The sequence below is a fragment of the Buteo buteo genome, chromosome 5 (assembly GCF_964188355.1).
Source record: "Buteo buteo chromosome 5, bButBut1.hap1.1, whole genome shotgun sequence".
NCBI lineage: Eukaryota > Metazoa > Chordata > Aves > Accipitriformes > Accipitridae > Buteo > Buteo buteo.
In genome coordinates, this window is record NC_134175.1 from 23,303,459 (window position 1) to 23,319,681 (window position 16,223).

At 38.0% G+C, this 16,223-nt stretch overlaps 1 protein-coding gene across 8 annotated transcripts in view; it reads left to right on the forward strand.

Annotated features, from left to right (window-relative positions):
- Positions 1-10,080, forward strand: part of AOX1 (aldehyde oxidase 1) — a 46,745-nt gene extending 36,665 nt beyond the window's left edge. For 4 of the 8 annotated variants that reach the window (XM_075028090.1, XM_075028091.1, XM_075028095.1 and 1 more), the window contains exons 30-36: positions 1,078-1,130; positions 3,208-3,322; positions 3,884-3,949; positions 4,528-4,716; positions 6,169-6,347; positions 7,154-7,255; positions 7,379-10,080. In XM_075028090.1, the coding sequence (XP_074884191.1) occupies positions 1,078-1,130; positions 3,208-3,322; positions 3,884-3,949; positions 4,528-4,716; positions 6,169-6,347; positions 7,154-7,255; positions 7,379-7,382 (708 nt within the window). In that variant the 3' untranslated portion in view covers positions 7,383-10,080. The remainder of the gene's footprint in view (positions 1-1,077; positions 1,131-3,207; positions 3,323-3,883; positions 3,950-4,527; positions 4,717-6,168; positions 6,348-7,153; positions 7,256-7,378) is intronic. The other 4 variants (XM_075028092.1, XM_075028094.1, XM_075028093.1 and 1 more) reach the window with 3 other exon arrangements.
- Positions 10,081-16,223: the final 6,143 nt, after the last annotated feature.

Here is a 16,223-nt window from a genome sequence, read left to right on the forward strand (position 1 = left end):
CAACTATTTTTATGAAGATATGGCTGAGAATCTAGTCCTATGTATTGAGATGTTAAAAGAAAACCTGTTTGTTATGTCTTCTTACCCAGTATTGCTTGCTATCTGTGGCCTAATGAAAAGGACAATCCCTGCCTTGAGGCATTTACAGATCCAGTACACTAGGGTGTTTCTTCTCAAGTGATTAAACACTATAATAACTGTGAAAATGTAAACACTTTCTTGGCAGTAGTAATTCCTAGCAATAGCAAATAATGTTGGAATATACATGGTAGCTTGATAACTGACAGCTATGTATGCAAAGATAATCTCCTGTAATAGGTGCCAAATTAATTTGGATAATTCAGACACACCCAAAATATTAGCAGAAATGGCTGACCTAAGACAGAATGTTAATATATGCAGAGAAGTAATTTTACATCTTGCAAAGTCAGTAAAGTACAATTAATTAAAAATAATAATTAAAAAAAACCCTAAACCCCCAAAAAACCTTCTTGACTTGTAAACTGAGTAAATCTGACATGAGAATCACTGAAAGGGAGTAGATTTGGGACCTCATACTATCATTTTTACCCCTGGCAGAAGAACACTGCAAAGAGCAGCATTTCCCTTGTCAACTGTCATTTTTGTGCAAGTAGGTCATACAGATCATTTATGTCAGTGACTTGTCAACCAGATCTGTTCAATTAACAAAGAGGGACCCATTTCTATTGAACTTGAGCAGAAAAAAATTGAGCAGGACCCTTTCTGACTACGGCATTACCAGTAATAAAGATTCTGCAAGAACACCACTGTTGACAGGTCTATTCCTTATTGTATTGCTAAAAGAATTCAGATTGCTCGTCCAAACTGGGTTTAGTACTACAGTATTGGGCACCATGTGCAGTTAAACATGCTTAACTCAGCTGATCTTCCTTTCTTTACAATTTGTTACAGTTTGGTTTTAAGTAAATATATGTAAACAAGTAAATATATATAAATAAGTAAATATATGTAAATTAAATAAATAAATATATATATATGCTGTGTTCCTTCCTGACTCCTTCCTTGGTTTACCACAAACATTGATATATTTTACAGATTAAAGAAGCTTTTGAACAAAGTGTGAGTCTTTCAGCTACTGGCTACTTTAGGTAATACATCTTTGTTCCTTAAAAATGCATAGGTTAGACCAGGACTGATTTCTGAAGATAACCAATGCTGTGAATAGAAGATCCCATCCAATAGTTCCTTCTAATGGCTCGGCTTATATTTTATGTAATTCTTTGATATATGGGGGGGTTGGTGTATAAAGTTTAAGCACTAATTTATGCCTAGCCCTATGTGGACTCTCTAGGAAGTATCAAAAGAATATTTCATCCCATCTTTGCTCTATGATTTGGCCACTAGCAAACCGGAAAGCATCTAGAAAGTGACTGCTGCCCGTAACAATAGGTGTGCAAAATGGGAAAGAGTTTATTTACGGGAGGCTGTATTGCTACAAGCTATCAATATTGTTGTACTACAGATTATTTACACTTTTACCCACAAACATGATCACACCAAGTTGCATGACAGGAAGAACAAGTGGCAGCATTAGAATATTTATCCAGCACACACCTGTAATTAGCAACCAGTTGCACTTGTAGAAAATTAGGCCCATTTAATTCTAGATCTGAACCTTAAGGTCAGTTTTCTTTAGAGGAAGGAGAATTTAAAATGTCTGGGTGAGTTTAAGAGAGATCTCATGGTAATCTGTTTTTTTTTTTAAAACTAATTTAGGAAACAGATGCCATGATTCAGCACTAATTGAAAGCTAGTGGGAGACTTAGTGCTTACATGAGAAGTGGGGTTGCTCACTGACCCTAGTTTTGGAGTCATTGTTTTGACCTCTTTGCTTCTGGAGCCTCAGAAAATTCCCACCATATATACGCTTAGATGTGGATTTATTTACAACAGCATGCTATTGTAGGACACAGTAATCTTAAACACAATTCCCACTAGTCTCTCTCAATGCAATCTCATGGTCCTTTTTCTCCGAATCCTTTCACAGTGTTTTTAAAGAACCAGAAAGGAAAAATTCCTGTGCTGTAACTCAGGTGGGATTCAAAGCAAAGCGTCTCTTGTAGCCTGCTGGGCCTTTTATCTTCTCTCCCTTCACCTGTATTACCTATTTATCAATAGCAACTTTTCAGGTGTTCAGGCAGCCTGGACTAAGTTGAAGAGGCACTTCTCAAACCCATACTTACATAAAACACCAAGAAAAGCCCAAACAAAATGTCCCTTCCTGCTGTTAAGTCTGTTCAAGTATGTTTTCTTCTTATGCAGCCCTTTAGGAATGTTGATATCTCCAAAGCAATGAGCAATAGTCATACGTTGCTATTGACATTTGATAGTGTCTAAAAACATCTGCAGATCCCTGAGCGTCAAATCCTGTATTGATGTAGTTCTTATCCAGTCATATCCTTCACATCCAAGAATCTCAAAGCCAGCTGAGGTAGATGGGATGTGAGAAGTCGAATATGTGGATTTTGTGTATCCCTTTTTCAATGCACTGTTCAATGGTCTGAATTATACTATAACTGTTTTATGGGGTATAATTTTAAATATGCTCAACAAAGACATTTCAGTCATACATGGTCAGAAAATATGCCTTGGTCACATAGATGGGAGATACTGCATTTCACTGTCCTTTTGTGTCTATTAAATTTACCCCATCAGTCCTGACTACTATACTCTCCTCAGTTAGTCCCCCCCTCCCTTCTAAGTAGTTACACCTTTATTTCAATATTCCTGTTTTAACCCTCTCATTCTGTAGGCAGTTTCTGTAATTTTAACTCTTTCGTTTCTCTCTTGTAAATTATTCTTTCATAGGTCCTGACCAGTTTTCCTCCCTTTTTCTGAATTCCCTTATGTGCTATTACCTCAGCAACCATTACTTTAAATTTGTATTCAAACTTGATTACCATGTCTTTATTAGTATATTTCTGAGATTATGCTGTTTCCTAAACTGAAATAGCTTGCTTGTCTGCTAAGTTTTATATAAATACCAGCTCCATCAAACCTAAACTACTAGTACTCTGTAGGATTTCATGGAATTTAATTGTTGGAGTTCTGACCTGTTATTTAAGATTTCACTTGAAGTACTTTCAAATTTCATGTGCTCATCTGCTTTGTTATGATGCAAACATGCATTGGTTTTCTTCTTGTGGACTTCGTTTCTTCTGTCAGAGGTTACAATGAAAACATGGATTGGGAGAAAGGGGAAGGACAGCCATTCACATATTTCCTCTATGGAGCTGCTTGTTCAGAGGTGGAAATTAACTGTCTAACAGGAGATCACAAGGTAATAACTGAGTGAGGTGCTCCAACAATCACTCAGGTTTTGCCTTAATAAGTCACCTGTCTTCACATGATAGGAAATATATCAACAGTGTAAATACAAATTACAGGTGGAACAGAATGAAAGCTGTGCAGTGTTAACCAGCTATTGGCACGTCTCTATTAATGTCATACGGGTTCACCTTTTGGATTATGGCAGACATCTAACACGTTCTTTGCTTGTTCTTTCCCTGTTTGCCAGCAAACAAATTACAGCAGGCTTTTGACCATCTAGACAGCTAAATGTCATAGGCTGCTGATCATATGCCCTCTAGATATACTTATTTATGTGGGGATTTCCCTGTGCAATGGGAAAAATCTGGCAGAGCTGCCTTCTGTTAAAGTTGAGACAAGCCTATTTTGCTTGTAGTGGGCTATTTGCAATTACTTTGAGATTGTGTACATGGAGGGGCCTCTGTCTTAACATATGTTGTAACAATGAATACCAACTCTAACCTACATTATGTTTTAATACCTCCACTCCATGCATCTCTCTCAGTAATATGCATTTGCATTTTATTGACAGAACCTCAGAACAGACATTGTTATGGACATTGGATACAGCATAAATCCAGCTGTGGATATAGGACAGGTATTCCAAGAATTTCCTGCTGTCTTTTTTCTGTTAGACTGATAGCCTTATCTAAAGTGAAGATTACCTCATTAATTCAGAAAATGTTAATTTCTTACTAGATAATAAGTCATATAGAAGATCCTTTACTTGTAGACTTGCCCCATTTGAGTCAGTGTCAGAGCTTTGTAGATGTCAATGAAGCTTGAATTTTACCTATGGTGTAGTACTTCCTGTATGTATATATGCCCACTATCTATCTGCTGGACTTAAATCCTGTTCCTGATCTACAGTCTCCAAATTCTCCTGTTGTTTCACCTGCCTTCCCCACTTGATAGCAGGGAAACACCTTTCTTCATTGCAGGCTGGTCCACAGTTCTCATCACTTCACCATGAAAGCATTTGTCTCTGCCTGGTATGAGAGAGGAGTGTGAAAGCTTTTCCTATCACGGTAGCCCCCAAATGTTGAAGAATCCCATTAGACAAACAGGAAAGAAAATGGTCTTCTAACAGCTAGTGATACAAATCTGTTCTTCCCAAAGTTTTACCTGTTTTACCAAACATGGGAACATAAATGCTATCTTTTTTCTTATTTAAAGATTGAAGGTGCCTTTGTTCAAGGCATTGGACTGTACACAATGGAGGAATTAAAGTACTCTCCAGAAGGAGTCCTCTATACTCGGGGTCCAGATCAGTATAAGATCCCTGCTGTTTGTGATATTCCAGAACAGTTTAGTGTTTCCCTGCTGTCATCTTCCCAAAATCCTTATGCCATCTACTCATCCAAGGTAAGCAAACCATCACACAGCCTAATTCTTAGATCCCAGGATGAACAGAGAAATTGCTCTGATATAAAATATATATAAGTTTTCAGTTTCTCTTCTTTAACATTTCAAACAAGTGTCCATGAATTGTTTTATTTATGGCATCAGGGAAACTAATATGAAAAGATATAATGCGGGATATTGCTGCATATCTTTCATGGTTGGCAAGTAGTAATTTTAGGGTTTTGTTAACAGACCACACACAGAAGCTGCAAGCTGAATTTAAAACCATACTTTTAAAATGTGGTGATAAACTGAAGGGTTAGAATAAAAATACCGAAGAAATTGATGGAGAAATCATAATGACAATAAGAGTGTGCAGCTTACTTATGTGTGTTATGCAATAAGAAATAGGACTGTATGTGTGTATTTATATGAGAGATTGGCTCAAGTATTCAGTTGGTATAATCATTACTTCAATTTACACAACCGAATATTCTGGCCAGTTGCATATAAGTAGTAATGGTAAATCAAGATGAAGGTAATTCTGCAAATTTCCATCTGTTTCAAGTATTAGGTATGCTTTTAGAATATGGTAAAATAAAACAGCATGACAGGAGGAAAAAAGCGTATTTTACAGCAAAATTTGCTAAAGAACAAATAGGTCCTTTAAAATTATTTAAAGCTGTCTCAGAAATACATAATTAGAATAGTATTTGTTTGAAAAAATGTCATCTAGGTGAAGTAGTTACATAGTTGATTTGGAGCTGATCTACAGAGCTGATGCTAATATCCCTCTTCAAACAGAGCTTTTATTCTTTCCTGTGAACTTATCTCCTATAATTAACCTTAAAATTCACTGTAAGAAGGTGTGATTCAATCTTCATGCACCATGTTTGGGGAAGAGGTTTGGTTCTTAGATGTTAGCAAAGGGATAAGTAAAATTCAATTGCAATATCCCAATCCAGTCCAGATTAAAATGTTCAATACCACAGCACTGAGATGGAATAAGGGTGGATTTGACCTATCTTTGAGATAAGGAAAAATGTGAATCTTATGTCAGAACCAGTGAGAGGATGTCAAGCCCACTGAGGTCAGTGGTGTTTGTCTGCAGGGAATTATCATGAGTTCAAGCTTTGTTTCTTAGTTGTATCTGTAACCTAGGTTTGGATAGGTTTAATTTTATCTGCTAGTTATTCTAAATTTCAGTTTAGCAGTGAGCCAAAAAGATTCTAAAATCGATAGCCAATATTTGAAATCAACCTTTTTAGCTCCCTGAAAGCAGCTACCATCAGAAGACTTGGTGTGATCTAAGCTTACTTCCACTAAATCTAGAATAAGCTTCCTTACTGAAGGACAAAACACTTTTTAAAGTCACTGTCTTTTAAGCTTTTTAGTTGCTATTGATATGGCATGTACTCCTCTCATTTGCTCAAAATCTACATCTATTTGACTACTTTTTTTTTTCTTTTTCAGGGGATAGGCGAAGCAGGACTTTTCTTGGGAAGCTCTGTGTTCTTTGCTTTGAGAGATGCAGTAACTAGTGTGAGGAATGAAAGAGGACTGAAAAAGACCTTTGCACTGAACAGCCCTCTGACGGCTGAACAAATACGGGCAAGCTGCGCAGATGACTTTACTGAGATGGTAATAAGAAGGTGAGGGAAGGGTCTGTTTAAGTATCTCTGGATAGAATTGCATACTGCTTTTGGCACCCTTGAATGGTGGGCTGCCTAATGATGTCTTCTATTGGTCATGCTTTGTATACAGCAATATCATATAGCTCCTTGTAATTGAAATGTCTGGTAACAGGTCTCACTCACACAAGTTACTCCAACAAATGCCGTTCAAGCATTGTATTGGAATTTCCCTATTTTTTTATAATCTTTTTTTTCCTTTGAAATTTATATAATTTTCACAATCCCCTCTTTCCCTGAAGCCTCCTCCTTTCTTCTGTATGTCAAATCGTATAGAGGATTAAACAGCTTATCTTATTGACATGCAATGGATGAGCCTCCAAGCATTTTCAGTCTCCTTCCAGGTGCTTTCCCCCAGTGACTTGCACTCTGGCACTGTCACCTCATTCTGGTACTCCTTGCTATGCCCAGTACTCTTTGGGAGGAAAATAATTAACTCAGAGCTAACAAAAGGATATGGAAGAAAAACAAATGAGGCAATACACTTCTTATAATGCTGATCCTTTATATTCTATGTTTTCTGCAACTGGTCACTAAGTCATATTCCCACTGCTATTACAATTCTTTTTCTGTGTAAGTTTTTATTTAGCCTATGACATCTGTGAAGCAAGGTCCTTGTCAGCTTATAAATCCATACTGTGCCTGAAGTTCTGCCATAGAAACTCTTGAGCTCTCACTCACAGATTACTCCTGTAGTATTTCTGTGGTCATGGTGGGGCATCACTGGCCCCCAAATCAATAGGTTCATGGGCTTACTCTCATCACAGGAGCTTGCGGGAGGTGAGGTCCACCAGTGCAGAGACCATGCTTCTCCATCCCTGTGTCCCCCTGACGCCAGTTATCACTGACCTTCCTTCCAGCCATCTTCTGTAGGTATCTCCTGTAGAACACTGTGAAGTGACTTGGAGGCACCTGGTAAGGGCAATATTGGGAGTTTGCCGGTCAAATAATATTATCAAGTCACTCTTTTCATTTCTTGCTTGTTCTCTTAGATGAAAAACAATGAATCTGCTTCCTCAACTCCTCAAGCCATATCTGTATGAATGACAAACCAGAGTGCACAAGACCTGAATGGAATGGAATGGAATGGAAAACTGATTTTCTGCCCCAAAACACACTAATCAACACACAGATAAATGTATTTTCTCATTTTCAGAATAGAATCAGCTACCAAAAATATGCACGTTACATCTTCTATCCTTATCTTCATTCTCCATCCAGTATATTCATTACAGTCTTTGCTTAAATTACTGCATTTAATTGCTAGAAATACATCTCCTGCATTTGAAGTGTGTATCTTCAACAAGCTGCTGAACAGCTCAGCTCAAATGCTGCAGGAGAAGAAAGTTAGGATGAAGTATAAAGGTATGTTAGATAACACTGCCACTTACTGCCCTTAACAACTTCGTATGATAAATGGCTTTTTAATGGCTTCAGCTAATTTTCTAATTTAGATTTGAGTCTTGCAGTAGAGCATGAATGCAGAGATCTTTGTCTGTTGAAGAATCAGAACCTTGTTTGTTGGATTCAGTCCCTTTTTGATCAGAAGTGATGCTCTAATTTGTAGTAAAGCTGCTTTAGATTCTTTAGGCACAGACATCTTTGTGTTAAAAACATGCAAGAAACAAGAGTTATGATTTTCTCTTACTATGCCAGGCAAATTGCTATGGCTGACCTACATATATAGGAGATGAATTTTATCCCAAATGTTGGAAGAGTCACTTAGTTACAATTTCCACCGGAAGCTTTCTTTTTCTCATGGAGTAAGCCAAAAGCCTCTGAACTTAATGGGAAAGCTCACATGGAGTTCAGTGTGCTTTGAATAGGAGACTGGATGAACCTGTCTCTGTGTCGTGGTTTAACCCCAGCCAGCAACTAAGCACCACGCAGCCACTCACTCACTCCCCCCTCACCCAGTGGGATGTGGGAGAAAATCGGGAAAAGAAGCAAAACCTGTGGGTTGAGATAAGAACGGTTTAATAGAACAGAAAAGAAGATACTAATAATGATAACACTAATAAAATGGCAACAGCAATAATAAAAGGATTGGAATGTACAAGTGATGCACAGGGCAATTGCTCACCACCTGCCGACCGACACCCAGCTAGTCCCTGAGCGGCAATTCCCCACCCCCACTCCCCCCAGTTTCTATACTAGATGGGACGTCCCATGGTATGGAATACACCGTTGGCCACTTTGGGTCAGCTGTCCTGGCTCTGTCCTGTGCCAACTTCTTGTGCCCCTCCAGCTTTCTCGCTGGCTGGGCATCAGAAGCTGAAAAATCCTGGACTTTAGACTAAACACTACTTAGCAACAACTGAAAACATCAGTGTTGTTAACATTCTTCCCATACTGAACTCAAAACGTAGCACCTTGCCAGCTACTAGGAAGACAGTTAACTCTATCCCAGCTGAAACCAGGACAGTCTGGGAAGGATTCTTAAGCAGTCCTGTACTCAGGACTATATTGATCCATGAAAGTACAGTTAAGAGCTTTCTCCCACTCTTGACCACTCCTGTGCTAAAGAAGGTAGAAAAAACATAATGAGATCAAAAGATGATCTGCAAAGATCAGTCATCTGATGCTGTCTAGGGTGCGGTGGGATTAGACCACACTCAGGTAGCAGCACCTGGAGAAAACAGGAAACTATAAAGCAGCAGTGTATTAAATGGTAACAGAAATTCTGGTGTTATTAAGTTTGAAGTATGTATATATTTGCAACCTAAGATGAGAGCAAGAAATTACACAGAATATATCAAAGTTTATATATTATGAAAGCTCCAGCCAAAATACTGAGATTTCAGCATCAGTATCCACAATATTGAACTGACTGAGAACTTCAGCCTTTCCCCCTCTTGAAGTGCAAAACTGAGATTTCAGTTCTGAATGCACAAACACACAAATACACAAATCTCCATGGTATTTGAATCTGGGGCTTTGATCTGGGATACATCCTAACACAGAGAAAAAAGTTCACTTTTTTATTGAGTCTACAGAAGTTACCCAAAGTAACACCTGAAAAATTGCAGCAAGTTCTTTGATAAGAAAGTAGAACTGGGAAAAGCAGTAGTTTGTACGTTCAATGTGTGGTTTCAGTGAACCTCTGCATCAGTTATTTCTTGCTGAGCATGGTGATTGCTCTTCCAGTTACTTACAGGTCAGATAGCTCCAGAGCCATGAAGACTGCCATTTGTGATGAAAATAAATGGCTTTGATTTGTTTGACACGTCAGCCTGTAGGCTCGTATTATTTCACTGCTCCTCAGTTTTCCACATACTGTTTTCTCTTCTTGCCTTCCATCACTTTTAGGAGTTGACACTGTATATGTAACAGGAATCAGGTTAGTAGGTTAAACTGGTTTTGCATTGGCTATTAAGATATGAAGTCTTTATTGTTTCAATTTGTTTGTCTCTCTGTAACCACTATGAGTAGGTGAAATTCAACAGCTTAAACATAGGTGTCCAGACCATTTTAGATGTCATAAGGCAGCAGAGGCATAGGAGAGCACAGGACTGGAAGATATGACATAGCAACTGGAGGCCAAGCAGGTTATAGCAAATCATCTGAAGTGGCACTAGAAGTGTGGTTTAGGCAGCTGAAGGCCCATTGGTTTTTACTTCTTTTTCTTCACTTTCTTTGTATTAAATTGGCTTTTATATGTTGTAAGAAAGTCAATAAATCAAATAAAATATGAATACTGCTGCCATAATTAGTTTTTCTGATTTGAAACATCTTCTTAGTTTCACTGCATGGGCCTGTTAATGACAGCTCACAACCCCAGGTATTGATAACAGCCCCAAAACATGGGTAAATCCTGGGATACGTTGAAGCAGGGAGCATATAGATCTACTGAACTGTGGGGAAGGTGCATTGTCTGTTGTTTTCCTATGGACCTATGCGTCAGCACAGGTGCTCGTTGGTTCCAGACAAGTCAAATCTTGTAAAAATCATAGCCCAACCCTTGCAGGCAATGATGTCGCCCCACCCCTGGTGCTGAGGTGTTTGTACTCCAGGGATTCATCATGTTCTAGACCTGCACTTTGTTTTCTGTTGTGCAGATCACGCATCTGCTTGTCAGTATTTCTCAGTTATTATTAACAAAGATTCCTCCCTGCCTCTTCACAAGCAGTGCTGTTGTCTGGTTGTCTCAGTAAAATCTATACACGTAGCAAACATGGTTTGTTGGGGTTTGGGGGGGCTGAAACATTAAGCTGTCTCCTGGCTTTTAGGTGTTTGAAAAACTGCATGGAAGCTAGAAATATCAGCAATTAAACAACCTGACAGATGATACTATGGCTACGTGGGATATTATGAAAGAAATTTTCTTAGACTATACAGGTGTTAAAGAGGGGGGGTTTGTTACATTTTTAATATTTTTTTTAAAATGTGCGGACTCAGAGGTCTAGATAAGCAGAAAGGTTAGGGCTCCAAAGGCACTGACACGTTGGATGGCTATTGACACATTAATGTGCACTGTTCAGAAACACCCAAACTGGAGATGGTTGAGAAGAACTCTTTCTACTTATTTTCTTCATGAAGGAAGTGTTTCTATAACTATCCACCCTTGGTACTCCTATTCTGTGTGTGTGTAAGCTTAATCACCTAACATAAATACTAGGTTCTGGTTTGGAGACCTAGTACTCTGAAAATTAGATACTGGATGGCCAAAATCTAGTATTGGGTCTGGTTCTTTCTCTTCTTAGGCCTTTGAACCTGCATCGTTGTACCTACAACACATGTGGAATACTGCAGCAGTGCTGCAGTTGGCAGGACCCATTAGGGCTTTTGCCTGCAGGACGTAGTGACTGACATCACTTCAGTGCTTGCATCGTGGTAGCTCTCGGGCATACATTAGGGGCTAAAACACAAAAGCAGCGGCATATCTCTGCTGAGAATCATTTTCTTTCCTTCTAATGGGGAGTGGTAAAAGATCTGGGACTGACTACTTTGTCCTGCAAGCCTACTCTGACTCGAAATAAAGAGACCTTTGCTGTAAAATGTAAAAATGGTAAATGAAACAAAAGACACGAACATACACAAATGGAGACTTTTGAAAGACATATACATAAGTCCCCTTCTAAAAAAAAAAATAAAGGCCAGCTGTAATAAAGCATTTAAAGATTAATTACCTTGTTTCCTGGACACGCATCCAGAGAAATGGATAAGAATCTAGACTCCCAAATTAGGGTTTGGGATTTTTTTCTCTAAGAACATAATATATCTAGAGTATGGTCATCTTACAATAGCACCCACAGCAGTCAGGGTATAGAGCTGGCATGGCATAGAGATAACCAGAAGGAAATTTTAAATGTGTGTGTAGTAGTAATCTTGACTTTGTTAAAACTTGGTCACTCTGCAGGAAAAAAAATATAGATAGTTCAGGTCAGTGACAAGCTAAAATGAGAAGCATGGCTCCACAGCTTAGCATTTGACACCCCACAGAAGTGGGTAATGTTGCATGTCCTCAGTTCTAGCTTCAGGAATTCCTATGTATTCTAAATTCATCAGTTACTGAATAATATAAAAAAAACCAGGCCTGGCACTAGTAGCTCAAATGCAGAAGTCCCCCTTCACAGTTAAGTGCCTTATGTCTTAGGTTACAAGGTTAGAATTAGAGGGCTCAAATTCTTTTCGGGTGATTTCAGCTCACCACAGAAGAGTTGGGGTGGGGAGTAGGAGTAGAAAGTTTGGTGCATTAGCATCTGAACATGTATTAATTGCTGAGAAACAGCATACATTACGCTGGCTCCTTCCCATCTACTTAATTTGATGCTCAGTCTGAAAATAAATTCTGCAGAACAAAGAAAATTCAGTTGATTTTCAGGAGCATATAGCATTTAATTAATTTCTCTTGGTGTGTAAAGCTTTGTTTTTCAGACTTCAATGCAATAGCATGGCTTGTCCCCAACAGATGAGCTTGTCTTTTTTGTGAATGGCAGGAAGATAAGTTTTTTAATACTTTTTTTTTGAACAACAGTGCTTTAATGTTTACTGTTCATATTCAGGAAAGCTGTTATTCTGGAGCAACAGTTTATTCATGGATAATCATCTCTTGTCTTTGATCTTACATATAGCATCCTGCTTTCTACCACAGTTTTTACAAAGTTTGAGTGACATTGTGTCACCCCTTATATCACAGAATTTTTAGAATTATAATTAGTTATCTGTTTACTAAAACCTTATACTAATATACTCCTAAAGTTGGTGTAGTTGGAGTAAATACATCACTAGTAAAAGAATATGCTGCTTACTAATATAATTTCAGTAATTCACCAAAAGAAAATAAGTTAATTTTCTTCTGTTCTTGATGCCAAAAGCTCACATTTCATTTTCTAAGATGTTTTGTCACCTTTTCTTACTTTGCTTGTCAAGTGAATGAAAAATCCTATTAACAAACACATCACCCAAAATATATTATAAGCTGAAATGAAGGAATTTTATTTCTTTGTTAAAAAACAAACAAATCAACCTTGCTATGCATTTTTCTAGAGATATTTTTCAGTTGTTTGGTCAACATTTTTATACTCTAGAGAGAGAGTACTGGCTCTCTTTTTTTACCAGGTGAATTAAGGAAAAGTAATTCAATTTTTTTCTATCATTGTATCTGTCATTACATGCCACCTATGCTTAAAGGCATACCCTGAAACCTTATTTCACTCCACAGTTCCAAATAAATTCCTGAACTACTTCATGTTGTCTTACACCTGGTAAATTGGAGCAAGCTGCTGGTATAGCAGAACTGTTGAGAGAAGCCTGAGGCTCAGTGTCTTTTCATTCTGCAGTGATGGGTCTTAAAAAATGTTTTCCAAGTTGTTTGTGTTATCTTGTCTCCAACAAGCTGAAGCATGCCAAGGATACATCAGCATTCTTGAGACAAGGCTAAAACAAGGCCTGCATAAGCCCCACTCATACACATTAAACTTCATTACATTTAAAATATAGTTACTATCCTCCATGCTCTTCTTATACTAAGATTTTCCTGTGCTTTTATGCTGATGGGTCTTTGCAAATGAAAGGGTTAATAGAAACTTCAAGGAGGTAAAAATACACAGAATTTTCACACACACAAGTGAAGGGATTTCTGGTTCATGCTGATAAGAATCAACAAAGGATCTAGTCCAAAGACTTTTCTTTCTACACTTGTCCATCCAGTGCTTTCTCAGTCTCTCTTCCCTTTCAGTTCTCTCAGTAAACTATTACTTCTATTACTTTAAAAGGATATATTTGACCAATACTGCCTGAGCCATTCATTTATTTGTCTGCAGATTGTGATCAAGTGACCGGATCCTGTTGCCAAACAAACACACCACATGAATCCACAATCACTGCATTTCAAAATCACAGTTAATCCTTGTGAGATGATTGTATTAAATCCCTCTCTAACTCATAATCTCTTTTTTTATTTCATAATGTAGGTAATAGAGAGGCAGCTAGATGCTGAAGAATTGCTGTTGTATTATCTAAGAAAGATGCATATCCTTTTTTTGAACTTTACCTTTGAGTTCTATAATTCTGTAAATTACTGCAACTGGGGACTAAGATGATTTGTTTCACTTTGGGATCCAATGTAAACAGAACAATAAGTAGAAATAACACAACTCACCTTGTATATGTTCTTGGCAGAGCAATCCAGTGCTATATGTGCATTGTATGTGTTAGTTACAGGGATATAACGTTGTAAAGTTTGAGTGTAATTCTTCTAAATGCTGCCCAATCTTTACAGCTTCCCAAAGCACAAAAAGCTTTCAGTACATTTGTGATGAAAATAGTAACTAAAGAAATTACCCCAGAACTACTTCCATAGTAAATAATTTATTTAGGCCCCAGTCCTTCAAAGAGTTTTGCATAAGTTGATCTAATTATCTTATTATTTTTGTTTTCTGTCATTTGAGACTCTTCAGGTTGCTAACTGCTATCATGGCTCTGTTGACTTCAGGGGCAGTTACCCCAGCTAAGAAGCTGCCATGCAGGTTATATAGTTAAGCAAGTGTGTTTAGCATTGCTGTTGAAAGCCTTCTATGCTGGCAGAAAAACAACATTAATTTAAGGATTAACTGGAGAAGGGCAGTAGTGGAAAGTAATTTATTAGCTGCACATTTTTATTAGCTTGGATTGTGCATTGTCCAAGCATTCAGTGGAATAATTAGCATCTCTTTAACAGTCAAGCAGTGTAATATGATTAGTCATATATTGATTACCAGTGGGAATGCATTAGTGGATAAAATTGCACTGGGTATAAAGAAATCTAGAAACATGGTGAAATCAGATGGAAGACATCATCTAGTACCTAAGCAAAGTGGATGTAAATGCATACACCCAGTGGGAATAGTAATAGGATTATGTATCATTCTGCAAAGGAGCTAAAATGAAAGGAAATTATAGATTCCACTGGACTGCAGGGCACTGCGACACCCAGAAGAAGATTGTGATTTGAGGGTGGAGCATTTACACTGAGGCACATAATGGAGGGAGTCCTTCCATATAGAATTTAGCTGTGTGCACTGGGGTATTTTGCTCCATTTTAAATTACTGTACTCCTTGGACGCTCAGGAAGCAGCACTGGAAACATGCTGAGCTCTGCTGGTACTGTTTTGCAAATGCAAGATACAGATAATCGTGTAAGGATTAGGAAAGTATTATGAGTAAGGCTAATAAGAAGACCTGTTGCTGTATTTGTTCAACCCATCCCACTTATAGGGTCCTGATTTCACTCTTTTGGCCATTTACTAGGTATTGACTGTAGAGACTGAAAAAACTCTGTCTTGGAAGTCTGCCTCACACTCATTTCTCAACCTGTCCTTACCCTTCTCATGTATTTATGTCCTCTATTTTCATCTATCTTGTACACATTTTCCTGTCTCTGGAGCTATCTGGTCAGAAGATCCCTCCAATTCTGCACATGGACATAAACCAAGGGAGACTCAGAATAATATAAAGAAAAAATAACTTCTGAATGTTGAAATTTTTTTTCTTTAATGCAGTCCATCTCTCAGGTACAAAATATGGCTGTGGAGTAGGAGGCTGTGGTGCCTGCACTGTGATGATATCCACATATGATCCAGTTACCAAGCAGATACAGTATCCTCGCACTGATATTTGGAAATAGTAATCTAGTGTTTTGAGAAAACTGACATTCGCTGGGAAATACTTGGTTTCTTTCCATTTAGATGGATTTTGGGAAGTTCTGGTACAAATTTAAAAGCCTTACCTATAACTTTCCTCTACAAAGGTGATTACAGGGTTGGCCTCACTGTCACACAGTAACAGAAATTTAGATCCTCTCTCTTCAATCTTTGAAAAAAACCCCAAACCAAACCAAAACACCAACACCACCCCCAACTTGCCCCCCCAACTTTCTGTGGGAAATTATGTTTTTAAATTGTGTTCTTTATTATTTGAGATTTCAGCAGCCCTTTTCTCATCTGCCTCTCCTGACTCCTTTGTGCTTGCTAGAGGATATGTGGCTGTTAATAAGTCTTCATTAGATGTTTCATGTAATAATTGATAAAATCTCCATGGACTTCAGCAATAGACACATTACATTGTAATAGTACTGGTTTGCCCACAGCAAATTTAGGAGTTCTACTTTCATTTTCTCCCTGGCTCTTGAAACTTTGTTCCATTACAGATGCTGTGCCTGACTTCATCACATCTGGCTCTAGACTTAGGGTTTCAACAAAATATGTAGTACTTTTTTTCTCTTTTTTTTTTTTTAATGTAACCTTCCACTTCTTTAATTAGAAAAGCTTATCACTTAATGCCTAAGTCCCAGCTGTAGGAGCAGGATGCATACTCTCACGGTCCAAGTGCAGGATTTTGTATGCTTGCATATCCTTC